Genomic DNA, 27,914 nt, shown 5'->3' on the forward strand with positions numbered 1-27,914 from the left:
AAAAAAAACCAAAACCGATTTTGATTTCCAACCAGATGGATTTCCCAGGAACTTGAGGGCTCACCAAAGGCAGCCCCAACACCCCAGCTCTGGCCCGGCCTCCTGCCTCCACTCCCCCAGATGCCTCCCCCTCTGCAGCCCGAGCTTCTCCAGCACATAATTAGTCTTTCCTTTACGCCCTGCTTCTTTTCCAAAATAGACTCAAGCCGTTTACAACACAAGAGCACAGAAACACTCAACAAGAAAACGACTGAGATTGGGTGAGGTGGGCTAGGAATTTTAAGAAACACTCGCAGAGGCGAGCAACTGAACAAAAGGGGAGTTTCCTCCTGAGGCCGTGAAGAACACTCGGCAGAAAGTGAAGCACTTCTTACCAGAAGAATGCAGACAGCCGAAACAGGAAACGAAACCCTCTCCCGGCTCTGAGTTCAGAGGAATGTGTGACTGGTCTCTGTGTTAAGACTCCAGAGGGTGGGATGAGTTGCTTCAGGACAAGCTTCCTCATCATGGGTAGCTCTGTCGGGCCTGAGGATGACCTCCAAGGGCAGGTCCTTTAGGATTTGGGCCCAGCTCAGGTCTCGTTTTTTTTTTTTTTTTTTCTTTTTGGGTCACACCCGGCGATGCACAGGGGTTACTCCTGGCTCTGCACTCAGGAGTTACTCCTGGTGGTGCTCACGGGACCATATGGGATGCTGGGAATTGAACCCGGGTCGGCCGCGTGCAAGGCAAATGCCCTACCCGCTGTGCTGTCGCTCCAGCCCCAGGTCTTGCGATTTTGGACACCTGTTTCTCTGTCCCCTTCTTCTCCCTGCTGGGCACACTCTTGGGCTGGGCCTTGGGGGCAGGGATTCTACGACTCGGGGTGCAACAGAGCAACCCAGCACTCCACACAGAGCTGCTGTCCCCAGGGCGTGAATAATGCATCATGCAATGCCATTAGGGGAAGAGCAGCAGGGGGACAAACACACCCTCCTGCTCCTGCTCCCCCACCCTCCCACACTGGGGAATATCTCCTTCCTCACTGGCCCCTCTGGGACTGGGCTCTTTAGCATCCACAGCAAGGAAGCAAAAAGGGGAGGGGCCAGCAAAAGGCCTTATGTGAAGCAACCCTCTCCTCTCTGGCCTTCATGATGATGCGAACCTGTGTCTCCATCCTGTCACACCGGTGGCTCAGAGGCTACCCTTTTTCCTCTCTTCCAGAAAAACAGCGGGAAGAGGCTGGGGCTCAGCCTGGTGTGCCCAGACCTCACGTGGAAAGGCCACTAGGACTCACTCCCTTGAGGCTCCTGAGGACAGGTGAGATCCTGTCTATAGGTGCGCCACATGCAGAGCAGTAAGAATGCTATGAATTGTGACAATACAAGAATAAAGATTTCTGTGTAAAACTCCAGAGGTTCATGGACTTCTGGGGCATAGTTCCATTAAGAAGCCCTAGCCTGGGGCCGGGCTGCTAGCTCAGTGCACATGTGCAAAGCCTTGAGCTAGGTTCCCAGCACCAGAAGGGCCCCTGAACTCTGGAAAACAGTGACCCTCCAGACCACAGGGGATAGCCCTGATAAAAACCAAAGATTCCCCAGCCAGGTTCCTGAAAGCCAGGAGGCTAAGAGCTCTCAATAGTGCCTGCTGGCTCAGCATCAGCCGAGCACCTGCTGTGTACTGGGTGCCTGAGGGCAGGGAGCACCTCCACGCTGCCAAGTTGCCATCCATGGCAGTGGAGCTGCCGCTGCAATCTCCTGGCTCAATTAACTGTCTCCCAAGACTGGCACAGGGTGGTTCTTCATTCCACTCTAATACTTGATGCACCAGAGATCTTAAGACAACATGCTCTGGAGCCTCAGGCAGGCAGAGACTTCTGGATCAGCTCTGGTGTGTTAAGTGTCCATGGAAAAAAGAACTTCCAGACCATAGAACTAGTCCTGCGGGGTAGGCGCTTGCTTTGTGTGCAGCCGACCCTCGTCTTTGCCTATGGTGTATCCTGAGTACCATCAGGAGTAACTTCTGAATCGAGTCAGGAGTAAGCCCTAAGCATAGCGGTATGACACCCAAAACCAAAACAAGAAAAAGCTTTCATCTAGAATGTGCAGAAGTCAGCCCACCCCTTTAGCACCAGGGCTCCCACGTCAGCCCGTGGGTGGAAAACCCTTCTCCTATAAATAAAACCCTTGTCCCTTTCTTGCACTCTTGGTTTCATCCTGTTAGCTAAGAGGAGGGCATTCTGACCACTTGACCCTCTGGAGTGTGTTGTGAAGGTTGAGTGAGGTCACTGTACTTTATCCAACCTAGGCTTCTAGTTATCGATAAAAGCAAATTCAAGGAAGGTTGTAAGAGTTTAGTTTTTCAAGACACCAAGTGATCCCTCCAGAAGCCTCCAAGAAGTCCCAGTTTGTTGTGGATGATAAGAAACAAAGGGAGTTTTCCTAAGGGTATTTCAACAGCAGGGCCCGGAAGAGATCAGACAAGCCAGCCCAGTGGCCGCAGAAGGGGAATGTCCGAGGTGGGAGGCAGAGGACGGCGGTCAGCTGGGAGTGAGAGTTACGATGCTGGGGATGACGTTGCTGGCCCTCTCTGGAACCAGAACACCATGTGCCTCCTCTGGTTTCGGGAACACTCGTCATTTCTCAGAAAACTCACTGGCATCACAGCCCTTCCGAAGAGAATGAGAGAATGAGCGCTTCAGTTTGCACAAACAATTTAAGCTCGTTTTTGCTGAGGAAGAAAATGGCTTTACAAAGAAGCAACCAACAGTGCAAAACAGGCGGCTGGAACGGCAGCCAAAGCTCTGGCTCAGGCGGCATCAGCAGTGCTGGCTTTGCGGGCTGTCCGCCACTGTCCACGCTACACTGGTCCGGACGGCAAAGGTAGATGATTTCCCTGTACATATTCAGACCCAAAGAGAATTTATCCAGGGTCTGCTGTGTGCCAGGCACCAAGCAAAGACCTTGTTGTAAATCTCATTTAATGCCAAAATGTTTGTGAGGGTGACACCACTAACTTTTGAGGGTTTTGGGGGGCAGAGGGGGCATACCTGGGCAGTGCTCAGGGATCACTCCTGGCAGGGTTCAGGGGATCATGAGGTTGAATCCGGGGTGGCCACATGCACGGCAAGTGCCCTACCCACTGTACTACTGCGCCAGCCCCATCACTGACCTTTCTGTTCCAATGAGGTAACAGGTCTGAATTCTATGAGTGGCTGGCACTCACATTCCTCAAACGCCCAAGATCACACTTCTTTTGCCCCTGGGTTTGAGAAATGCCCGACTATATATAGGCTCCAGGCCAGGGGGTGCGGGCTCCTCTTCTGATGACGGCTCCCTCTTCACTTCCAGTGACTGCAAGAAAGGACTTCAGGGCCAGATCCAGAGCCCAAGGTCACTGCAGCCCAGATCCCCTAAAACAGAAATACCACCACCGGGGGTACAAACTTTTAATAGACTTTATTGAAGTAGGGGCCAAAACAAGGCAGCATTTGGTCCGTTAGGAAAGGCACCTCATTGAAAATACGTCACAGAGCTGTCGAGCGATCCCAGTCACAGAATTCGAGGGTGGAAAAGACAATCTTTGGATGCTGCTGTAAGCACACCTGCTGAGTTACTGAAGAGTCTTTTCATACACCATGGACAGAGGCAAGAGCAGAGGATCATGGCAGGTGCCAGGGGTGGATGGGGGGGCTCTTGAAAGCTCCCCCACTGGGACAGGTAGATTGGTCAATAAGTGTTAAGTCGGAGGGCAGTGAGGCCTATCTGCACCCCATCGACTCTAGTAAACTTGATCGGGAGTCTTGCTGCCCCCAGAACACACCCAAGGATCACTTTCACATGTGGAGATGATTTTTTCAGACCTCACAGCATGGATAGCGAGGTGGGGCATCAACCCTCCCTGTTCCAAGGTACGGGGAGACAGGAAGACTCGCTCTCCTGCACTCCTGAGCTGGCAGCCCATGAGGCTCGGAGATCAAAGTTGAGGCCGCAAGGTATTGCTTAAAAACATACAGTGACCAGTCCAGAGGACGTGAAACCATGATTCCTTCGAAGTAATACTGCGTCTCCCTAGTTCTACTCCTACCCTCCAATCGGCTTTCCAAAACAATTGTCAGTACTTGTCAAGATTCCCACTGTGGTCTGTAGAAGGCTCATCACAACACTGCTGCTCCCCTACCCCTCCTCCCGATGCCTCGCCACTCCTCCCTCCCCGGCCTCACCCTGCCCACCCCTGCCCTCCGCCCAGCACCTAAGAGCAGGGATCACGCCGAGGGGTGATGAGCAGTGGTGGTCTCGCCTGGCCTTCTGTTACTAGGCTGAAATAGAGAGGAAACAAGAGAGAACAAAACGGGTTGGTAAACACCAGGATCAGAGAAGGCAGGAAAGCATGTCCCAGCAACTGAAGGCATTCAACACTCACTGGGCATTTCTCTGCCAGGGTGAAGCGCTCACTGCTGGTTGAACTCAAGGAAGCAAAATTCAAATACTAACTAACCGCCCCCCTTCCCTGAAGGGCATGCACACCCCGTCAGGACCTGCTACTTCTTACTGGCAGTCCAGATGCCCAAGCACGTGCCCGTGTGCCCATGTGTCCCCGTGAGCGTACGTAGGTGGCTGGATGACGGGGACCGGAGCGAGGATCACGCACCTTCCATTAGCAAACATTCGTGGGCTTCAACAATGAGGCCAAGAGCCCGCCACGATCCCCAAAGGGAAGCCGGCAACAAGACTCAAAGGCAGCCATCCTCACTCTGCGAGGGATCCCAGATCCCTGCAGGGACTGACGGTTTGGTTTCACTCCTCTCCCTCACCCCTTCCCGGAAGTCATGTGCTCCCCAGGACGGCCCTCCCCAGACTGGGTTACTGTTAAGACAGGACGGAGGTAAGTTTACAGGCAGGCATGCAGGCAGAGCAGAGCAGCAGACACTCACTCGAACCAGACAGAGGGAAGCAGGAGGGCTACCAACGTGCACCCAGCTTCCAGCAGAAGGGGCGCAGGCTCGGGGAGTTCCCTGGGCAAGATGAGAGGTCAGACCAGACGGGGACTGGCACTGTGCTGCGTCAGCAGGCGGCAGAGCTAGCAGAGCTGCCACCGACTCTAATGGTTTTTCTAGAAGCTGTTCCTGTGGGCCCTCACAGCAGTCTGCTGATTCACGATGGCCACAAACCACACCTGAGAACAAGCAGTACCACATGGGCCCTGGGAAACATTCTGTAATCGGGGAGGGATAAAATCTGGCTATTGCATTGGGAGTTTTATTGGGGGGGGGGGGCTGTTTCTTGGCGAGTCTGGCCACCACCGTATGTAAAGGGTGGATCTGGAAAGAAGGTCAAATTTAAAAGGGAATCAAATGACTTGAGTTTTATCATCTAGAGACAGGGTGGGTGTGCTAAATTCTAATAAAAAAGAAAGAGGGAGCAAAACGAGTACAGCAGGGAGGGCACTTATCTTGCATGCAGCCAACCCGGGTTTGATCCCTGGAACCCCAAATGGGGGGCCAGCAGGACTGATTCCTGAGTACAGAGCCAGAAGCAAGTCAAAAACCAGTGCTGGGTGTGGCCCCCAAACCAAAAACACAATCAAACAAAAAAACAAGAAGGATCACCTCTGATCACTATTTTGTTCCAGTTGGAAACAAAGCAAACACTAGAAATAAAAGCATACCAGGGTCAGAGAAAAGGTACAGTGGGTAGGCCATATGCCTTGCACGCTGCCAACCAGGGTCCTCTAAGCACTGCCAGGAGTGATCCATCCCTGCGTACAGAGCTTAGTAATCCACTGAACTCACCACGTATAACCCAAAAACAACAATCAAAAACCCAAAAAATGGAAAAAAAAAAAAAAAAAAAGCAGACAGAAAAGCACACCGACCCCAGTCTCCCTGACAAAGGAATAACTGTTCTCGGCTGCCCTGTCTGGATGTGCAGAAGACAGGCTGAATTCAAAAGCACCTTTCACCTTTTATTTCTGGGGTGACAATTCACTTTTCAAATACAGGTACCAAACAAATTACTTTATAGCATTATGATTCAAATTAAAAAAAAAAAGTATTTTAATGAACCAGACTCTTTCTACGTTATTCCTCTTCCCAGAAATTTCTGAAATCTGTAATGTAAGTGCCTTTTCCCTTCCATATAGGGGGGGAAAAGGAATGATCCCTATCCTCTCACTGACCCACGCGGCTTATTTTTTGCGGGCTGGAGATACAGTACAGTGGGTCGGGTGTTTGTTTCGCACATGGTCAAGCAGGGATCAGCCCCCAGTACCATGTATGGTTGGTTCCCCCGAGCACTACCAGGAGTATCCCTGAGCACCGAGCCAGGACTAAGTCCTGAGCACTGCCTGGTGTGGTCCCAAAACAAAACCAAAACCAAAATCAAACCAAACAAAGAAACGTTGGCCCAGTTTGACTTCACATAACCCTGAACTTCTAATTAGCCGGAGCAAAACTGGGGTGCCTGGCAGATATGGGAAAAATTAAGAGTGTGGACAAAGTACAGAGTAGAAAAGTCACCTAACTGTCACTCAGGAAGTAAGAGTATCTAGGCACTCACTCACAGGACGTTCTCATGCGTACGCGCGTGTGCGCGCGCGCACACACACACACACACACACACACACAGATACAGATGCGATGAGAGTGGCACACACACCAAAGATCCATGAAGCAAGTGCTTTTAATCAGGACATAAGGTGACACTCTTGCTGGCCTGAGGAAGCCCCTCTGTCTGCTCTGCCGTCCCCACCACTCCCCCCACGTGAACAGGAAGAGGAAAGGACTCTCTCCAACCCCACATTAGATAAACATAACCAGGTCTTTACATGTGGCTTTGGAGAAGGCTGCTAGGATGCTCGCGAAGACGACATCAGGGGTCTGGGAGGCGTCGATGGCAGAGTGGATGCCCCGTTTGCGGTAGTACTCCACGAGGGGGGTGGTCTGCGTGTGGTAGGATTCCAGCCGGATCTTCAAGGCCTTCTCATTATCGTCTGATCGACGGACCAGCGGCTCCCCCGTGATCTGTGAAGAGGAAGACGTGTAACAGGCCAGGACGGGAAGTCTGAGGTGCTGTTAGCTCCCAGTCCATTGGAGACCAGCCCTTCCTAACAGAACTGGGACTCTCGGGAAGCTGGCCCCAGAAGCTGATCCTGAGACCTGGGGGCGCCTAAAACAGCCACCGTAAGGAAAGGGACTCAGGGAGGGGCAAAGCCCCAGCTATTTGCTCCAGCTATTCCGCTTCCAAACACTTCTAGGATCAGCTTCAGGGAAGATAAGAGGGGGAATACAAGAGATGCATTAGCAATGATAACACTAATTGCTTCCTTTTTGGGTTTGTTTTTTTCAAGTTGTACTGGGGGAGGGTGGGGGAAGGGTCACTTATGGTGAAATTTGAGCCAAATGGGTAGGATGGTTTGATGCTGGGCCACCCCAGTGGTGCTCAGTGCCTTCAGGGCTACACCTGTGATGTTTGGGGGGGGGGGGGGGGGGAGGGCGGTGGTCATGCAGTGCCAGGGCTCAATCTGGGATTACCCAAATCCCTGCGCTAGCTTCCTGACCTTAATGATTTTTACCAGGGTCGTTGGCTATCAATATCCTGAAAATATTGATATTGATACACAAAAGAAAACACTGAACGGGCAACTCTGTGAAGTGGCTAAGGTGGCTCTGCACTCAGGAATTACTCCTACTGGTGCCTGGGGATCGGCAGGAGCATGTGATGTTGGGGATTGAACCTGGGTCTGTCACGTGCAAGGCAAATGCCCCACCCCGTCGTACTACCACTCTGAGCCCCAAGCTGATGTAATGGCTCTGGAGTTTGTAAGACCTAATGGACTTCACTCACATGCCAGAAGTAAGTTCAGGAAATTCCCATGGTGCCTACATGCTCAAGTCTCGATGAAATGAAAAACACTGGAGTGCATGGGAATGAGATTCCCCCCTCCCCCTTTTTTTGCTTTTTGGGTCACACCCAGTGATGCACAAGGGTTAGTCCTGGCTCTGCACTCAGGATTTACTCCTGGCGGTGCTCAGGGGACCATATGGGATGCTGGGAATCGAACGCGGGTCGGCTGCGTGCAAGGCAAACCCCCTACCCACTGTGCTATCTCTCTAGCCCCGAGATCCTCCCCCTTTACCACTGAAAGCACTTGAAGGTGCTTCTAAGACCGTGGCAATGTTCACCCATTGCCAGACAGGCGGGGAATCTGCAGGCTGCAGTACAGCACTTAAAGGAGAGGACTCTGGTCTGGGATAGAACAGTCAACAAACTCCTCTGCAACACTGTCTGCCCCTCGCTGGATCTACATCGAGGCTTCCCAACAGCCTCCTTCTGATTAGATTTCCCCGGGCTGCCTGGGTGCCAGAAAAGGGCTGATCAGGAAACAGGTACACACTGGCCGTGCAACGAGCAGGCACGGCAGTCACCTCCAGTCAGCAGGGACTCCGTGGCTGAGCCACGGCCCATGAAAATTCCCTGGAGGGATGTTTCTCACAGGTAAATCAGCAGTATTGGTAGAAATAAGAAGGAATGAGGAGGAGCAAAGTTAAGAGTAAGCCAAGGAGGAAAGAGGAGAGGAAGGAAATGTCCTGTCCGGAGGCGACATACATCGTCCTTCATGGATTCCTTCGGGGGGTTGAACTCCTCGTGGTAGGAACGGCCACTCGCTGGATGAATCAGCCTGAAAGAAGTGGACACAAGTCAGGGGGCGTGCAAGCTTTCCTGCACCCCTGCAGTCTCCCAGAAAATGGGCAGCCGGATGGAAACCTAAAGGTGTGGACGGTCGCCCAGCAGAGAACCCAGCCCAGGCATCTCTTAAGAGAATACCGGATTTGGACTGGTTAGTTCAGCAGGTAGGGCACTCGCCTTGAAAGTGGCCAACCCTGGTTCAATCCCTGGCACCACATAAGGTTCCCTGAACCCTGCCAGGAGTGATCCCTGAGCACAGAGGCAGGAGTAATCCCTGAGCACCGCCAGGTATGGCCCCAAAATGGAAAAAGAAAGAAGAAAAAAAAAAAGAAAGGAAACAACTGGACTTTCAAGTGAGCTTATGCCAAGAGTAATTATTTTGGGGGGGAGAAGGGCAGTGCACACCTGGCAGATCCAGGGACCATGTGGTGCTGGGGGTTGAGCATGGACTCCAGACCTCTGAGCGACAGATCTTGTAACTCTGATCCAACTTTCTAAGCATCTGCTGAAGAGTGTGACCCCTCCCCCTGGGCTGAAGAGAAGGGACTCATGCTGGTTTCAGGTTTCATTCTCGCCATCCTTCTGACAAACCTTTGCTGAACCTTTGCTAAAGGAGCCACGACCCTAGCGGAGCTCCACTTAGTGCGAGAGAGAACTGAGGAAATGAACAATAATGAAAAGTGATGATCAACTCCGAGGCGTGGACAAAATGACAGAGGAAGCACCCCTACTTGGGGCTGGGGGGCAGTGGTACTCCTGGCTCTGTGCTCAGGGCAGCAGGTGGTGCTGGGGGCAGAGCCTGGGGCTCCTGCTTGCAGAGCCAGTGCTCAGACTCCGACTCCGTTTTTTAACCTCATTTGATGACAAAAACGAGAAAGATGCTCTAGGAACAGCTGCTCTCTGGACACAAACCCCACCAGACAACAGAACTCAAGAGTCCAACTGCTGGAGGGCGACACTAACAACCCTGGAAAAAGGACACGTGAAATAAGAGTCCTGAACCAAGTACCCAAGAAGGATTCATTTCTGAGACAGCTCCCAGGCAGAGACCCCGGGTTCAATTCCCAGTACTGCTTCCTCCTCAAGCACCTCCACCAGGGTGGCCCAAGTGGCCCCCAGCTTGGTTGGGCCCTGGCACCACAGGACCAAGCATCACTGGGCGTGGCTAAAGGGTCCCTGGGGGGCCCCTGCTTGGGAGGCCTGTTCCCCCACCCTGCAAAAAGAAAAAAACCCACATTTCTCTTTTTGTAGTTTTCAGGCCAAATACAGTATTGCTCAGGATTACTTCCTGGCTCTGCACTCTGGGATCACTCTTGGAGGGGCTTGGGGGACGATATGGGGTTCCGGGGATCAAACCCGGGTCAGACACGTGCAAGGCAAGAGCCCCACCTGCCGTACTAAGCAGCAACAGTTTGGCACCGAGATGCAGGCTGGGCGCTGCGTCCCAGACAACAAGCCTGTGTTCCTGAGTGGAAGGGATACAGCACAGACCTGAAGGGGTGCCAGGGCGGGTCTGCCTACTCCTTCAGCCAGCTCTGTGGGGCCACAGCTTCCCAATGGTCCCAGAAGGATCTGAACAACACTGGGGATGCATGTTCTGCGGGGGTGCTATGGTCACACCAGGCCTGCCTAGCTGTTGCCGTGGTGGAGGGCACAGCTATGTCAGCATATCAGCTTGGGAAGCTGAGTTACCCGACTGGGGTTTGGAGGCCACACCTAGCTATGCTCAAGACGTACTGCTGGCTCTGAGTTCAGGGGTCACTGGGTCACTCCTGGAAGAGCTCGGGGGACGCCATGCGGTGCTGCAGGTCATACTGGGGCTGGCTGCGTCTGATCACCTTCCTGTCTCTCTCCCACCCGTGATACTATTTTATTAAAAAGAACATTTTTCAGGTTCTCTCCTAGCAGTGGTGGTGGCGGTGAGGTGCCCACGCTGTTGGAGGGGTACAGCCATCAGGAGACCCAGGGAAGGGAGGACCCAGTTAAGGTTTTCCCTGTGGGCGGGGCTGGACATGAGATAGTCCCGAGGGTAAGGCACTTGTCTTGCGCATGACTGACCCCAGTTTGATCCCTGGCACATCTGCTTCCCTCAAGCACGGAGTCACGAGCAAGCCCCAAGCAATGTGGCTAGGAGTGGCTCCAAAACCCGAAGAAAAAAATGGGGCCCAGATCAGCCAGGCTGCCTCCTGGCCTCTCTGGTTGTCCCTAGGAGCCTCACGTCCCCTGTCCCCCCTCCCCACCCGCCCCTGCTCCCTGTGACAAGCACGACCCTGCTCCCATCCCACTGCGAACATTACTTCAAGGGGAATGCAGGCTAGTTCCCAGGAACAGAAAGGAAAGAAAACAAAGGGGAACTGGAGGGAGAGTACAGGGGGTAACTCACATCCTCGGCACCCCACGTGGCTCCCCAAGCACTAGGAGGAGCGACCCCTGAGCACAGAGCCAGGAGTAGACCGTGAACATTACGCCAAAATAAATAAAAATTAAAGTGGGATTCAAGTGCAGTCCAAAACTGAGCCCCAAGCCTGGCCCAGAGAGGGAGAAGGGTGACAGGGAGGGTGTCAGGATCTGGACGGGGTTGTCCACACTCCCCCGCCTGGGACACCTGGGGAGCGAGGGGAGGGGTGTCGTGGCTTGGGTCGCACCTGCCGGGCTCAGGGGTTACTCCTGGCTCTGGGCTCAGTGGTCACTCCTGGAAGTGTTTGGGGGCACCTTAAATTCAATTCCAGGGGATTGATCTAGGGACCAGAGCAAAGCAAGCAAGCGCCCCACCCCTATACTCACTCCAGCTTTTATTGTAAACACTCTAAAACAAAAAAACAAACCAAAACAAAAGAAAACTCAACAGAACTTTTGGCTAAAGAGGCTGTTCAAGTGCACATTTCCCCCCATTGTCTAAAGTCAGGACAGATAACGATACTTCGGAGTCAGGCTGTGTGGGGCACCACAGCTGAGGGCACCATCCCGACACCATCACGAACGTCTCCAGCAACTCCAACAAAGTGGATTTTAAAAGAGCGCTACAAAATAAAGGGTGTTGTGAGGACCCTCCCAGGGTGGGAGAGGCATGCGGAAAGTGGTCTATAGACCAAACATGATTGCCACTCAATGCCTCTCTTGCAAAACACAGTACCCAAAAGAAGAGAGAGAGAACAAGGGGGAATACCCTGCCACAGAGGCAGGGTGGGACGGGATGGGGGGGATGCTGGGACCCGTGGTGGTGGAGGATGGGCACTGGTGGAGGGATGGGTACTTGATCATTGTATAACTGAAACCCAAGCACAAAAATTTGTAAGTCTATAACTGTACCTCATGGTGTTTCACTAATAAAAAAATTAAAAAAAAAAAAAAAAAGAGCGCTACAGCAGAGGTGTAGACATCAAAAACGAGCATTTCTCTCTACTCTAATAAGCGCTCTGTGTGCGTGCGGTTCCAGCCTCCCCTCTGAGGCACATGCTTGAGCAGGCAACCACCTCGCCGTGCTGCGACAGTTCTGCAAAGCAGGGCTCTCCACATGTGAGGAAGAATGGCCTTGAAAAGGTTAAGAAACTGGCTGAGAGTCACAACTAGAAGGTGACAGCGCCGCGGGGCTGTCTTGACTTCAAAAATTCCTAGCTCTTGTTTCTCAAATCCCCTTCCCCGGCCACCCCCCGCCCCTCTAGGGAACTTCACCAAACAAGAACGATCTGTCCGGAAACGGCACACGCGCTGTGTCTTGTGAGCCCACGCGCGTGCCGTTCCCGCAGCCCAGCCGAGATGAGGAAGCAGGGAGCGAAGGGGCTTTCCGGGGACAGATACCTTCCTGTGATCCTCCGGATCAGCAGAGAGTCGGGGATGCTGAACTCGATCACAGAATCCAGCTTCTCTTTCCTCTTCTTCATGAGCTCATCGAGCTGAAAGAGAGCGCAGCCCACCTCAGCCACTGGGGCAGGAGGCCGGACCCCGAAGGCCAGCGCTGGCGTGCACGCCGCACCTACCATTTCTGCCTGCTTCACGGTCCGAGGGAAGCCGTCGAGGAGGAAACCGTTTCTGCATGGTGGGGTCTCCAAATTCTTCTCGATGAGTTCGACGACCATTTCATCACTCACCTGGATGTCAAGGAGAAAATAACCGTGAGTTAAGGCCCAGGTTCAATCCCCGGCACCACAGTCCTCTGAGCACTGGTTGCCTGGGCACCCACTGGGTAATCCCCAAACCCAAAACAAACTAAAAAACACAAAAAGATTGAATTTAAATCTGTTAACTAGGGCTGGGGAGATGAGGATTGGATTTAGCACTGCATGGTCCCCCAAGCACCACCAGAAACCACCCCTGAGCACCAGCTGGTATATACCTCCCCTCAAAAAAATACAAAAAAAAAAACCACAAAAAAACCCCTCAGCATATAGGAGCCTGGAGAGACAGTACAGCAGGTCTTGCCTTGCACCCTAGTTTGATCCCTGGCACCACATACAGTCCTGAGCACTCCCAGGAGGGATCTCTGAACCTAGGCCAGAAGTAAGCCTTGAGCACCACCAGGTGTGACCCCCCACCAAAAAACAAGGGCCAGAACTGGCAGACCCAATGAGTTGTTTTCTTCAGCTTCAAATTCACTCATGGTTTTGTGACGTTCATAGTGAAGTAAGGCCCAAGATAGCCAAAACGTGAGGCCATACAAGTTCATGAACTGGTAAGTTTGGGTCAGAACCAAGGCACTGAGGAGCCAACCCAACCCATTTCTGCCACCCTGTGAAGACTCGGGCTGGCTGTTAGACACTAGTTTCCTGCTGAATCTTCTTCCCAATCCGCCCAATAGTGAAGGTTCTTCGTTTCAGTAGCTTGGTAGCTCTTATCTCCTGGACCAGCTGTGAACTTAGGGACAGTGTATAAGCTCTGTGACTAAGTGAAAGCCCAAGATAAGCAATCTCATTGCCACATCCCAATTTTTCTCTCAGCACAGGATCTTCTTCTGCCAAGAACCAAAGTCCAAAATATTTGGCTTTTGGTTCAATTCAAGGCCTCACTAGTAGGAACTGAAAGCCAGAAGCAGAGGGGCACGGGTACCATCTGATAGAGCTACAGAATCTCAAAGCCTAGTAGGAAGTAAGAAGGGGGTGGGGGCAACATCCAGAACTTTCCCCAACCACAGACCAGGAGGCCGTGCTCAAAATGGCTACTATGATGCTCAAACAACCCCCAGAATCTCTGTTACAAGTCCCAGTTACAATTGAGCACTAGCACTAATCAAAGATTTCATAGACTGACAAACTGTGTTTGTCCGATGAGACCAACTGGCCTAAAACCAAGAGAAAAAACACTATTATATCCCGCAACTGGGAAGGATCATATGGCAAGTGCCTCCATGGGGAGACCAAGCCGCTGAAGTAGGTTAGACACCCTGAGTGGTTTCCTAAGGCCTCGCAGATTCAGCTCTGATTTTTGGCTTTCGAATGGCAATCCTGTTTCTGGCTCTGAAAACCACGTAGAGTACCAAACGCATTAGCACCAAGAATCTGTGAGAAAACCAAGTAAAATAAATGCTGTAAATTTAGAACTAAGCAAATAACCTGTTAGTCAAAAAGTTTATATACTCTGTCAGTTTGTTAATACCTGAAAGCACAAGTCGGTCCACTGGAACTTTTTGTGATGATGAAATGGTTCCTGAGCAAGGCTCTTGAATTTTCTTACCCAAGACTCCCAGGCACTGCCAGGAGTGATCCCTGCACACTGAGCCAGGAGCAACCCCGGGCACAACCAGGAGTGACTCCATCCCTCTTCTGGCCCTCCCCCACAAGATTCATTATGAGGTTACTTTGGCTCATTTTTTGTTTTATTTTTTTTGGGGGTGGGGGGGCGAGCGGGATACTCTTGGTAGCTTGCCGGGCTCTCCGAGATGGATGGAGGCAGAGCCTGACAAGCTACCCGTGGCGTACTCAATATGTCAAAAACAGTAACAATGCATGGTCCTCATTCCCCTGATCCTGAAGGAGCCCCCTATATGTCATCAAGCCACACTTGCACATGACAGGGACGAATGGAGACGTTACTGGGCCCACTCGAGCAAATTGAAGAACAACGGAGTAATAGTGATTTGGGGGGGGTGGGGGGAAAAGGCAGAGGGTATATATTCAGCTGTGTTGGCCCCCCCCCACCCCGAGCTGTAAGCGTGGGGACTGTGGTGCCCAACTGTGCCTGAGCCTCCTGCCTGCTGTGTGCACAGCCTACTGTGCCACCATCACCTTCTCTGCAGTTAGTTTTGAATTCCTTTCTGGTCGCTGTCCATGCAGAAACCTTTCACCATGGCCAACTTTAAGTGCTTGTTTTGTTTTGTGGCCGGCATGTTGGGCCACATGGGTCATGCTTAGGGTTTACTCCTGCCTCTGTGCTCAGGGATCACTCCTGGTGGGCTCAGGGGACCAAATGGGGAGCCAGAAATAGAACCCGGATCAGCTGTGTGTAAGGCAAGTGTCCTGCCAGCTGAACTACTGCTCCAGCCCCCCACGACTGCCTATTTTTTGGGGATCTCCCCATGTTGTTATGTGGTGCTGTATAGGGTCATGAGAGTTTTAAAAGCTAAGTTCTGTATCGTTGTTGGCTGATGAAAATGTGAAATGTGGCAACTACGACTCAGACACAAAATTTGACTTTAAATTTATTTTGGGGGTGGGGTGGCTGGGGACATAGCTGGCATTCTCTAGGGCTATTCCTGACTCGGTGCTCATGAGTGACCCCTGGTGGTACTCAGGATACCACATGCAGGGATCAATCCAGAGAAGAGGTTAAGTGTCTCACCTCAGGTACAATCTTTCTGGACTGAAACAGAATTTTTTGGGGGGTAGGATGGTGAGGAGCGGAGGTGGGGTTATGCTCAGGGTTTTCTCTTTGTTTGTTTATTGTGTCACACCCAGCTGTGCTCAGGGCTCACTCCTGGGGACTCAGGGAACCATATGATACAGGGAATTGAACCAGGGTCAGCTGTGTGCAAGGTAAGCCCCCCACCCGCTACTGTCACTCTGCCCAGATGCTTAGGCTTTTCCGCTGGTGGTGGTTAGGGGGACCACAGGTGGTGCCGGGAAAGTAACCACAGCTGGCCACACGCAAGGCAAGCACCTTAACTTCTGTACTCTCTCTGGCCCCCAAAACGGAATTTTAAATTAAACTTCAGCTGATTTCAACAGCTACGCGGTGCTACCACTTTAGTGCCGGTTCAGATTCCGAGGAGATATCTATACTCACTGATACCCCACACCTACCAGCTTCCCGGCGTCCATCGTGGCCTTCAGCTTTTTCCCCAGCTCTGATCCAGAAGCCACCATCGCCCTCAGCATGTCCCCGGTAGCTAAATGGCAGACACAGAAGTTTTTGGCTAATTTGGGTGCCTGTGGAGAGAAGACAAAGACCAAGATTCGGTTAACCCTGCAGGCTGAGCCTGAACCCAACCACACTCAGAGGGTCTGTGTAAACCTCACCAAACGCCTCTTTCTTTCCCTGCCATAAGGATCCAAGTACTTGCGCTATACTCTAAAGTCCGAGTGGAGTCGGAGTAAGAATCACTAGAAAATATAAGAACTCCAAGCAGTGAACCTAGTCCACAGGCAGCTGTCATAAATATTAGCCACCTAGGAGGCCGGAGCAATAGTCCATAAGGTAGGGCGCTTGTCTTGCATGCGGCCAACCAGGGTTCGATCCCTGACATCCTATATGATCCCCTGAGCACCTCTGGGAGTGATCCCTAAGTGCAGATCTAGGAGTAACCTGGGTACTACTGGGTGTGGCCCCAAAATAAACAAAAATAAACATTAGCCAGGATCACTAATTCCATTAGACACATGAGTGACAGATAAGCTAGGCCTGCCGATTATGAACTGGAAGGGTCAAAACAGCAGGTGATATTTATTTTTGTCTGTTTTTTTTAGGCCACACCCATGTGGAATGTGGGGGCTACCCCTGGCTCCGGGCCTGGTGGTCCCTCCCGGCAGTGTCTGGGGCGATGGGGAGTGAAGCCAGGTCTCGTACATGCAGAAGCATGTGTTGAGCCCACTGAGTTCTCTCTGGGCCCAGCTGTGATTTAAATGAGGCTGTGTGGACAGCAGCTCGCTGGAGATCTCTCCTGAGCCTGTGCCGAGTCAGTTCCACTGGGGCACCTCAGACGGAGCAGGTGTGCCCTCTCCCCAGCTCCAAATGAGACTCTGATGGCCACGAGCTTTCAAAAGCAAGACCCAGGTATGTGGGTTCAAGGACTGGCTCCAGGCCTCATGGCGGTGGGTGGTGGAGACGAGCTGTCTTTTCCTGTGTCGCTTCCTGTCTCGACACTCACTTGGGGTCCTGGCTGTCGTGCCCACGATCTGCCTCCGGGCGCCATCTCAGAGCACCAATGGCCCTGATCCAGAGACAAATGAATCTCAAAATAGATTAGCTTCCTACAGAGATGTCTCTGGACCCCAAGCATTTACAATTTTAGAATCCAGAATCGCACGCCGCTTAATCTCTCACGATATCCATAATACGCAATAGAAAATAAATTATCTAGCATCTGCCTCTGGCTGACAGGCTTGAATGGTAGGAGGGAAAATTCGAAATAATGGTGGTGGGATTGGTGTTGAAATACCGAATGCAATCAATTAATGTGAACAAACTTATGAAAATAAAATAAAAAAATTAGACTGTGTGTGGAAAGCCTGCAGTAAGTGGTGCAGAACTGCAGCTCCTGGGCCCGGCTGGCAGATTGGGTGCAGTGAAGGGCAGGGGCTTCTCCAGGCAGAGGGCTACATTATACCAGCCCCAAACGCTGAACCTCTCAAAGGCTCCGAGTCAAAAGGCAGCAGTGAGGGTGAGATGAGAGGGGTAGAATGAAAAGCAGCCAACAAGTGCTGAGCAGCCAGGCTCCTGGTGCAGGGGCCGGAACCCACACCTCGGGCGCGTAGGCACGCAACTCAGCCCACGAGGTTGCATCAGGCCCGAGAGCATGGTCAAGAGTCAAGCTGCCTGGGTTTCACCAGTGACCAGAATTGTGGCTGGAGAAAAGTGCCCTCCCCTACGTCCGTTTCCTGCAAGTGAAAGTGGAGAAGGTAATAATAGCACGTACACCTCTTGGTTGATGAGGCTGTACAGAACATAGTGTATGCAGGGCCCTACACAAAGGAAGGGCCCCATGAGCTTTGTACCACTGTAACTCCTGCCCTAACTCCATACTCATTTATACAGAATAAAACATTACCAACATCTCCTCCAGAACCGGGAGACACAGACCCTAGTCCTCTAAGAACTACGGTCCGGAGACTACCCAGCGCAGGGGGAAACCCTGGACAGCACAACAGTGGCAAAGAATGTGGAATCCACACAAGGCGAAACACTCGCAGAAACACTCGAGGAACTGCACAGTTCTGTGATTCATTTTCTTTTATAAAAGTAGGGCGGGGTTCTTATTCACTGCAAGATTTCTTAGATGTATACAACAAAGCCACACAAAGGGAGCTCAATGTTCAGTACAGCAAATTCTGGTGTGTGACTGAAAATTACCAAGTCATTCCAAGCACAGAGAGTTCAGAGGCTGGGAATGTGGCAAGCACTGGTGGGGCACTTGCGGTGCATGTGTGAGATCCCCAGAAGTGCCAAAAAGATGAAAGTCAAGTGAAAAGGCATCACAAACTCAGTGTCTGGGTTCCAGAGAGACAATACAGAGGGTTAAGGTGCCGGCCTTCCATGCGTCCAATCCTGGCACTGCACAAGGTCCCCCAAGCGCCACCAGGAGTGATCCCTGAGCACAGAACCAGGAGTGTCCTGAGCACTGCCAGGTGTAGACCCCTAGGGATGAGGCTCAGTGACAGAACCCTTGCCCTGCAGGGATCCCTGGGAACCGCCCTGCATGCCAAATGCAGCCCCAGGTACCACAACGAAGTGTGCACTCAACAGAACCAAGGGTGCCACGATGAGTCTTACCAACAACAAAAGGAAACCAAAGTGCAAAGAACCAAAAAAGATCACTGCACTTTGGAAAACCAATTGGAAAACCAATATAGGTCAGGTCGCTCTGGCAATTTAAAACCTTCCAATCCTACTGACCGGCTCAGTGGCCACATACCCAGAAAGGGCACTCCCTGCCAAGCTTCCTCCTCGGTGTTGTAATGAAGTGGGGTGAAAAATATGGGTCAACCTGTTGAGCAGGAAGAGCTGAGCAAAACATCAAAGGCAAGAGTGGTCGTTGGCACAATCCCCAATGGCTTTGTTCTGCGTCCATACCACTGGGCTGTAGTCACAGCACAATGGGCTGGGACCACCAGGGGTCTGGAGTTAACCCGATCTGCACACAGGAATCCTGGCGAAGGTGCCCAATAGCTGTGACCTCTGGTGAGAGCTTACTCTACTGTAACACCAGTCACTTGGATACATCTGCTTCCTAGGACTGTGGTGAGGAGAAATGAAACATAGCACCCAAATATCAGACACTCTGTCTGAGGGGGACTGTCAAGTGCCAGGGAGTGAAACTTGGTCTCCTGCATGCTCTCACCCTCTGAAGCTCTCTCTCCAGCCTAAAGTTTAGAGCATTGTTGTAATCTTCAGGGTACTTGCCAAACATGCAAACTCAGGTGCACGGCAGATTTCGCAGTTAAGACTGAGCTGTTTTCAGTTGGTGCACGCAGGGATTCTCCCCTCCTCCCTTCTCTTCCTTTTGCTGCTGCCATGGGGTGGCACTCTGGCTGCAGGGTGAGGGCAGCCACACTCCACTGCTGGGGGCATGCCCAGAGGGACAGCACTGACTACACCTCCACCCTCACCTGAAATGCTGATGCAAACTTTTTTTTTTTTTTGGTTTTAGGGATACACCCGACGGTGCTCAGGGACCACTCCTGTTGGGGCTTAGGGGAGCACGTGCAGTGCCAGGGAGCAAACGTGAGTCTGCCGCATGCCAGGCAAGTGCCCCCCAAACTGTACTCTCACTCCAGCCCCCAACACAGCTTTCTTGAGGCTTGCTTCTTCACTCTTGGAACACAGACAATGTCAACTTAGGGAGCTGATGTGGGGATCTAGCAAGATTACATATACAGAAGTATACAGCATAGCAAGCAGGGAGAGAGTGTAAAGAAATGGAGTACAAGCGTTGCATGTCAGAGGCTTGAGTTCAATCCCTGGTAACAGCCCGAGCACTGTGAGAATGACTCCCGAGCACTGAGCCTGGCGGAACCCCGAGGCACTGCTGGAGGTGGCCCCAAGACAAGATACAGAAGGATCCAGCACAATGCCTGGCACTTCAGGGAATGAAACGATCAGTTACTGGAATTTGATTTAAATTCAGACTCGCCAAGTTTCTCGCCTTGGAGTCTAAAGCAGTCTTACCATTTCCACCTCCATGGCTTCTGCACAAGCAGGGGAATTATTGACTAAGATGCTAGGTCATGCGAGGTCATACACACACACTCCCAGGAAGTGAGTGGTGGAGAAGCTCAAACACGTCCGCGGAGGGAGTGTCCTCCACAACAGGTTTCCCAAGCTCTCCGGTCACCTCCCAAGTCCCCCACCTCAAAGCCCCACCGCAGCCACACGATCTGCGGAGTTTCCAGAATACAGAGGCCAAGCCTCTCCCTGGCCCACGGCCTGTCTGTGCTCCTTCCAGGCGGCTTCCCTGTGCCCTACTGGGCAAAGCTCTGACTGGCTTCGGATCTGAATTCTGAGCATCTCTCTTACCAAGAACCTCCCCAATGACCCCTCCGAGGAGGAGTCACATCAGCATTAGTAGTGTTTGCAATATCCCAAGCAGACTGTTCATTTTTTTTTTTGCAGTACTCAGGATGCAGAGCATATAGCAAACATGTTGCTATAGGCAGAAGTTGTTATTATCTGCATTTTCCAAATGAAAAAAAAATAAATTTGTTTTTGTTTTTTGGTCACACCCGCCAGGGCTGAGAGGCCACCGGAGCCTCTGAGCTTGAGGGTTGCTCTCATGCTCAGGGGACTAGGAAGTGCCAGGGATTTCAAGTAGGACTTCCCCGTGCAAAGCAGGTGCTCAGCCCCCTGAACTACCTCTCTGGCCCCCACAAATGAAATTTAGAGGTGAAGTTGTGCAATATCAAGTCAGGGAGCAACAACAAAGAGGGCATTCAGCCCCAAGATTGCCTGGAATGGGACCAGAGCGACAGAACAGCAGGCAGGGCACTCGCCTTTTGTGCAGACAACCAAAATTGGATCACGGCACCCCATATATTCCCGAGCCCTACCAGGAGAGATCCCTGAGTGCTGAGGCAGGAAAAAGCACTGAGCACTGCTGGGTGTGACCAAAAGAAAAAAAAAAGAAAGAAGACGGTCAGGCCCTGACTTGTACTGTTACTACAGGCCACAGCCCACAGGCTTCCTTGGGAGACAGGAGAGTGTGGCGTGTGTCAGAGCAGAAGCTCCACAAGTGTGTTCACGCTGAAAATTCAAGAAGCCGCTTTCTTACTATATCTGCACCTTTCTCTGTGTATTCTCTTCATTCTCTTTTGCAGGCAGTGTTGGGGATTAAACCCAGGGATTCACACGTGCAAGGCATGTGCTCTACTGCTGAGCCACATCCCTAAGCCCTTAAAAACAAAAACAAAAACAACAGATATTAGGGGCGGGCATGTTGGAGACAACAGGACAGGGCGTAAGGAGCTTGCCTTAGGCAGCCTTATGCCGTCAACCTTGGTTTAATTCCTAGCAGCCTTTGATCTCCTGAGCCTTGTTGGCAGTCATTCCTGACAGCCCTTGGGGCTGGAGAGATGGTACAGCAGGTAACATTGCCTTGCATGCTGCCAACCTGGGTTTGGTCCCTAGCACTGCATATGGTGTCCCCAAATCCCCACCAGGGGTGATCCCTGAGCAAAGAATCAGGAGTAAGCCCTGAGCACTGCAGGGTGTGGCACCCAAACCAGAACCAAATAGGACTTCCCTGTGCAAAGCAGGTGCTCAGCCCCTCGAACTGCCTCTCTGGCCCCCACAAATGAAATTTAGAGGTGAAGTTGTGCAAGATCAAGTCAGGGAGCAACAACAAAGATGGCATTCAGCCCCAAAGTTGCCTGGAATGAGACCAGAGCGACAGAACAGCAGGCAGGGCACTTGCCTTCTGTGCCTATATATTCCCCTGGGCCCACCAGGAGTGATCGCTGAGTGCCGAGGCAGGAAAAAGCACTGAGCACTGCTGGGTGTGACCAAAAAAAAAAGAAAAAAGACCTGACTTGTACTGTTACTGTAGGCCACGGCCCACAGGCTTCCTTGGGAGACAGGAGTGTGCGCAGTGTGTGAAAGAGTAAAATAAACAAATAAACCAAAATAATCCTCCTGAGGACAATCTCTGCTCGTCTAGCCCTGAACTTATCCAACATGATACACACAGGTAGCTAACCCAGGGCAGGAGACAAGTGGAAAAAGGAAAGGATCACTGGCATCATGAAGCTGCCAGATTGGCCAATGACCTGCAGAATGACCCCAAGTTCAAGCCCTTTGAACTTCAGTTTCGAATGCTAAAGGGGGAAGGAGGAAAGTGGATACCACAGAGCTGTGGCACTGCCCTGGCTGACCGCAAGTGTGCTCGGCCGTGAAGAGCTGCAGTAAGCGGCAAAGTGGCAAAACAGAAACACACCTCCACTTGGGCTACACTGTAGGGATATCTAATCCCAAAAGAGACAGGAAAGTAAGGTTATTTACACATGCACGCAACACACACACACACACACACACACACACACACACACACACACACGCCAGACAGATTAGTACAGTGGGTAAGATGCTTGCCCTGCCCACAGCTAATATGGGTTTGATCCCAGCACTACACATGGTTGATCCCCTGAGCCCTGCCAGGAGTTATCCCTGAGGACTGAGCCAGGAGTAAGCCCTGAGCATGGCAGGGTATGCCTCCACTCACCCAGGTGGTTTCAACATGCTTAGGTAGTTTACTCTAAAATGAGGAGGTTTGGGGGCTGGAGAGATGGATCAAATGCTGGAGCACAAGTTCTGTGTTGCAAGAGCCCTGGGTTTGATACCTGGCATCACACGGTCCCCTGAGCACCATTTGGAGTGGCCTGAAAACCAGAGCAAGAACAACAACATATAACCAACGCAGGAACAACATATGTGTGTGTGTGTGTGTGTGTATTACATATATTATATATACTTCCATTTTATATATACACCTGGCAGTGTTCAGGGCTTACTCCTGCCTCATGATCATCCTGGCAGTGCTCAGGGGATGGCACTTTAACCCCAGTACTATTTCTCTGACCCCACAAGAAAGAAGTTTTGAGTGGAAATGTATTATTTCAATCATAGCAATATAAAATGCACAAAATACTGTTATGCTGCTACAAAAAGGCTCTATTAGCAGAAAAGAAAATCTGAGTAGACACAGTGCTCCCATCCCAGGAATTTACATATACCATTACACATATCTACCAATGGGGGAAAGGCAGGCAAAGCAAACGAGGGCAGTGGGTCAAATCCAGGCCACGGGCGAGTGGAGAAGAGCTATGCACAGGCCATGCAGGGGGGCAGGAGAGCTCAGTGATTACTGACTCCTCCAGTCTATGCCTCACAATGGCATGCCTTGACAAAAAGAAACCCAGAGAACAGAAGACCCAGCGTCCCGGTAATACAATCATGCCCCCAAACTGAACCTGTCTCTGGGAAGTATCTGATCAAACTTACAGGGAACAGGAAAGAAGACAGTAAACACAGCATGGGGGTAGAATAAAAAATTCACAGAATAAGGACACTCCCAAGATCTAGTTTCTACCACCAAAAAAGCTTTAAGAAAATTTTTTAAAGAGGACTGGTAAACAAAGAGGTTCAATATGATCACATTTCTGAGACAAATAGAAATATGAACACTGTTATTAAAATTGTTACCTTTTTTTTTCTTTTTGGGTCATACCCAGCGATGCTCAGGTGTCAGTCCTGGCTTTGCCTCAGGAATTACTCCTAGCGGTGCTTGGGGGACGATATGGGACGCTGGGGATTGAACTCGGGTCGGCTGCATGTAAGGCAAATGCTGTACTATTATTATTGTTAATAATAAAAAGGTAAAGGCCCTCCCGTTGATCGTCGATTTGCTCGAGCGGGCCCAGTAACGTCTCCATTGGAGACTTTGTTGTTACTGTGTCTGGCATATCGAATACTCTCGGTAGCTTGCCGGGCTCTCCGAGAGGGGCGGAGGAATCGAACTCGGGTCGGCCATGTTGGCCGCTTGTAAGGCGAAGGCCCTACCCGCTGTGCTATCGCTCCAGCCCATTGTTAATAATACAATAATAAAAATTATTACTATTTTGGGGGGCCAGAGACCCTGAGCACCACTAGGTGTGATTTGTGAGCGCAGAGCTGGGAATAACCCTGAACACCACTGATGTGGCCCACAGAGCCTCACTCCCCACTGTCACTATTTAAGTGTATTACTACACTTGACTACAAAAAGATTTTTTAAAAGAGATTCTACATTGAGACAAAAATGTTATTTCTGGGAGTTACTTTAAAATAATTTTTTGGGTTTTCTCTGGGGGGAGGGGCACACTTGGTGTACTTAGGACTGGTTCTGCACTCAGGGACCGCTCCTGGCAGTCCTTAGGGGACTATCCATGAGCAGGGGACTGAGGTCAGCCAGATGTAAGGCAAGCACCCTCTCTGCTGTCCTATCTCTCTACCCCTACTTTAAAATAATTTGTGGCAGGAGGGTGGCTAGGGAAAAACTAGTCAGCAGAAGTTTGCGACTGGTATAGGTACACAGGGGCTCATTATCCTAATCTATCTTCTGAGTATTCAAATCCCTCCATTATCTAATGTTAAAGAATATCTGCAGGCCTCAGGCTATACGCTTGCTGCAGGCTACCATTTTGTAAATGGCAAGATTTAAGAAGTGCTTTAAAAAAAAAATAACTCCTTCAAACTACAACCATAAGTATTCCTACAGTTCCAATGAGGAGAAGGTGTAGCTAGTGACTCAGTAAACCCTTCCCTCAAGTCCAGCTCTAATCACTGTCTTTTCCTTCCACAAAGCCTCTCTGGTCATTTCCCCTCTGTTGAGACAAAGAGCCCCCTGCCCACATTTCAGACAGGCGCACCAACTTCCAGCAGGCTAACATCACAAAGTAGGAGCTGCCAAGAGGCAGCTGAGGCGGGGCAACTTGACAGAACCAGGGAGTCCATTCGGGATGTCCTTGAGATGGTCCTAGTCTTCCTTTGTTACCTGGGAATATACTCCAAATGTGCTCATGTCCTTGGGATGGTTCAGACCCTGCTTTTCAAAATAACATACTTTGGAATTTCTGCTTCTGTACTCTGCCAGCTGCCTGCAAATGCCCCAGCAGATATTGGATAAAATGGAGCTCTCTCCTTTGTTCTGAGCCCAGTTATGGAGCACAAGGCTCAATGGGGTCCATGAGCGTAATTTAAGTGTCTTCCCACTCCTCAAGGCACGCTGTTTGGTTTTTCTCTGACTGTGGGTGGGAATTTCCACAGCACTACCACAGCCCATAAGTTAAGTTTCCTTCAAAACTTTCTGATTAGGGGCTGACAGTACAGCAGGAAAGGTGCTTGCCTTGTGCAAAGCCAGCCGGGGTTCAATCCCTCCATCCCCTGCACCTTCAGATGATTGATTCCCCCAAGCACCACCAGAAGTGACCAGAAGCACAGCAACAGGAGTAAGCCCTGAGCATTGCTAAGCGTGGTCCAAAAAACAATCAAAACGGAACTTCCCGACTCCATCACCTTTCACACTGAAATACAGCTGGGTTGTAAGGAAGGGACAGGGAGGCGTGGTACCGAGATAAGGGAATCAGTACGCAATGAGCTTGGTTGCTGTCAAGGTACAGAAGGCGTTTCACACATGTCTACAGAGTGATCTCTCCGTGGCCTTGGGAACTTCTGGTCTACATGAGTGGGACTTTTTCAGTCTTGTCCACTGCTTGGTCTCCAATGATCTAGAGGAAGGGAAGGCTTATTTCCGTTTCTCAGGTGAAAACACTGAAGCGTAGAAGTTTGAAAGTTTGCTGCATTATAAGTCCCTATCTCAGAGTCTGAGAGACTGAGTAAAACTTTTTCATGTGGGAGGTCAGAGTCTGATCCCTGGCATGGCAAGGGTGCCCAAGCATGGGGTCAGGAGCTGTCCACACACGGGGTGTGGCTCAAAAACTACAACTAGTTTGTAGCAATTTTGGTTTGTTTTTCTGGCCACATCTGGTGCTGCTCAGGGGACTATATGGGGTCCTGAGGATAGAACCCAGGTTGGTCATGTAAAAGGTAAGTGTCTCACTCCAGTTCCCAATACTGCAATTATTAATATCAATATTGTTCATTGATTTGCTCGAGCGGGCCCAGTAACGTTTCCATTTTTTTTTTGAGACTTGGTTGTTACTGTGTTTGGCATATTGACTATGTCACGGGTAGCTTGCCAGGCTCTGCCGAGCGGGCAAGATACTCTCGGTAGCTTGCAGGGCTCTCCGAGAGGGGTGGAGGAATCGAACCCGGCTCAGCCGGGCTGGCTGGGCGCAATATAAACTAAGACAAGAATAATCAAAGCATGCGAACTTCTGCTTATACTTGGTTAGTCCGCAAAAGTCTGCAGAGTCTGGGATGAAACATTTCTAAGATGTAAATTACCTAATAATTGAGGGTAGCAACGACAGGAAAGAGGCAACTTCAACAGGACAGGGGAAAAGAGGAGCAAGCAGTGAGCCACCATGAGGAAACAAGTCCAGCTGGAGAGAGAAAAGGAAAAGTGGGTGTCTTGACCTAGTGCCCAGAGTCAAAGAGCAAGGTCACAGGAATGAACCCAACCTCCCAGTCCTCCCTCCTTATCTCCCACCTTAATCCACACCTATTTCCAGTAACCCCACCAGTGTCAAGTAGTGTGAAAGGTGCCACACAGGGCCCAAGGCAAGACGGTCTGCTTGCTGAGACTCCACAATCTTTGCCCCCAAGACGAGAAGAGTGGCCATACAACAGTAGGCAGAATCCTTGTGCCCAGGAAGGTCAGGCTCGCAGGAATTTCTGCTTTAGAACCTAACAGGAAGCTAGAGCCTAGGAGGGGGAAGACAATGGCCAGACCCCCAGGCAGGAGGGCGGGAGACATTTACAATTACCCAACACGGGGGCTTCCAAATCCTAAACATCCCAACTTCCCAAGCCCCGACAGTTGTGCTAGGGCAGAGGGTTACTTTACACTCCGATCACGAACCCCAATGGCTCCGAGGTTGCACCGGGCTTCTCAATGCCAATTTCGCTGATTTGGGAAAGTTCACCGGACTTCTCCGAACCTGTTTTCTCACCGGCGTGGAGACACCCTCTCCTTCCCTTGCAAATTAACTAACTGGCTCTGGCAGATCAGACGGGCTTTACTTCTCCCTCCTGGCACGGGTCAGCTCCCAGCTGCCCACCACGTGCTGCATGCAGAGGCTCCCGCACCTCCGGTCACTCACCCTTCCAACAAACGTCCCCCGGGCTCCCCCTCTCGCCTCCCGCCCCGGTCCCGATCCCGAGTTCTGGGGCTGTATCCCTAATTCTGACGCTTCGCCGTCCCCATCGCTGGGAACTGGCGGGGAGTCCCCTCATCACCCTGTAATCGATAGGTCTCTGTCCAGGGAGCACCAGACACCCCCTCCCCACAAGCCTTCCCTCGGGCTCCTACTTCTTTCGGGACCCGAAGAGTCCCGGGTGCTCGAACAGGGCACAATACCGGACCCCTCGAGAACTCTGATCCGAACTCACTCTGCTCTAACTTGGATCCTAACTCTGATCCGCCAGGGCCACCAATTCGAACCCTGCTCCAAATGCCCGAGCAAAGCCTCAGACCCCGGCCAGGGGTGCCCAGGCCTGAGCCGGGGGCCCCCGCGCGGGCCAAGCCGGACCTTTGGCCCGCCTGACCTTGGCGCCCCACAGGTCCCGCGTGGCACGGCGCCCCGGCTCACCTGGGTGCCCTTGCCAGCCCCCGGCGGCCCTAGCAGCACGGCTCGGATGCCCTTCGGGTACTCGTCAGCGTGTGTGTGCGTGGGCACGTTGGGAGCCATGGCCGCGGGTCCCTCGCTGCTCCAGCCGCCAGCACACCTCGCAGGTCCCCCGCTTCCAGGCCAGTGAGCCACGCACGCCACGCACTCCCCGCACGCCGCTCGCACTGGCCCTTCGCCGCGTCCATCATTCCGTTCCGAGCGCGACAGACACGTGAACGTGCCAATCAGGAGGCGACGCTGGGAAAGAGCGCTTCTGATTGGGTAGAGTAGGTGCGCGAGTAAGGAAGAGGCGGGCCGGATCCGTGCGGGGGCGGGGAGAGGGGAG

At 51.7% G+C, this 27,914-nt stretch overlaps 1 protein-coding gene across 2 annotated transcripts; it reads right to left on the reverse strand.

The window, feature by feature from the left end:
• Positions 1 to 4,165: 4,165 nt before the first annotated feature.
• AK2 (adenylate kinase 2) lies at positions 4,166 to 27,726 on the reverse strand. 2 transcript variants are annotated; one of them, XM_056123464.1, is made up of 7 exons: positions 27,551 to 27,725; positions 15,896 to 16,021; positions 12,641 to 12,751; positions 12,462 to 12,556; positions 8,583 to 8,655; positions 6,802 to 6,997; positions 4,166 to 4,294 (listed from the first exon to the last, which is right to left on the reverse strand). In XM_056123464.1, exons 1-7 carry the CDS (start codon positions 27,647 to 27,649, stop codon positions 4,290 to 4,292), a joined length of 705 nt encoding a protein of 234 aa, XP_055979439.1. In that variant the 5' UTR covers positions 27,650 to 27,725; the 3' UTR covers positions 4,166 to 4,289. The 2 variants fall into 2 exon arrangements, with proteins under 2 accessions (XP_055979439.1, XP_055979438.1); XM_056123463.1 differs by lacking the exon at positions 4,166 to 4,294 and having other exon boundaries at positions 6,639 to 6,997; positions 27,551 to 27,726.
• Between the last annotated feature and the right edge of the window lie 188 nt (positions 27,727 to 27,914).

This window comes from Sorex fumeus, unplaced genomic scaffold, assembly GCF_029834395.1.
Source record: "Sorex fumeus unplaced genomic scaffold, SorFum_2.1 ptg000047l, whole genome shotgun sequence".
In the NCBI taxonomy this organism is placed as follows: domain Eukaryota; kingdom Metazoa; phylum Chordata; class Mammalia; order Eulipotyphla; family Soricidae; genus Sorex; species Sorex fumeus.

Coding starts and splice junctions, on each gene's coding strand:
- AK2 (XM_056123463.1), bottom strand. CDS start 27,649: ATGGCTCCCAACGTGCCCACGCACACACACGCTGACGAGTACCCGAAG. Junction 12,752..15,895: donor CGATGGACGCCGGGAAGCTG/GTAGGTGTGGGG, acceptor CTTGACATCCAG/GTGAGTGATGAAATGGTCGT. Junction 8,656..12,461: donor ATCCGGAGGATCACAGGAAG/GTATCTGTCCCC, acceptor CACTTCTTTCAG/GCTGATTCATCCAGCGAGTG.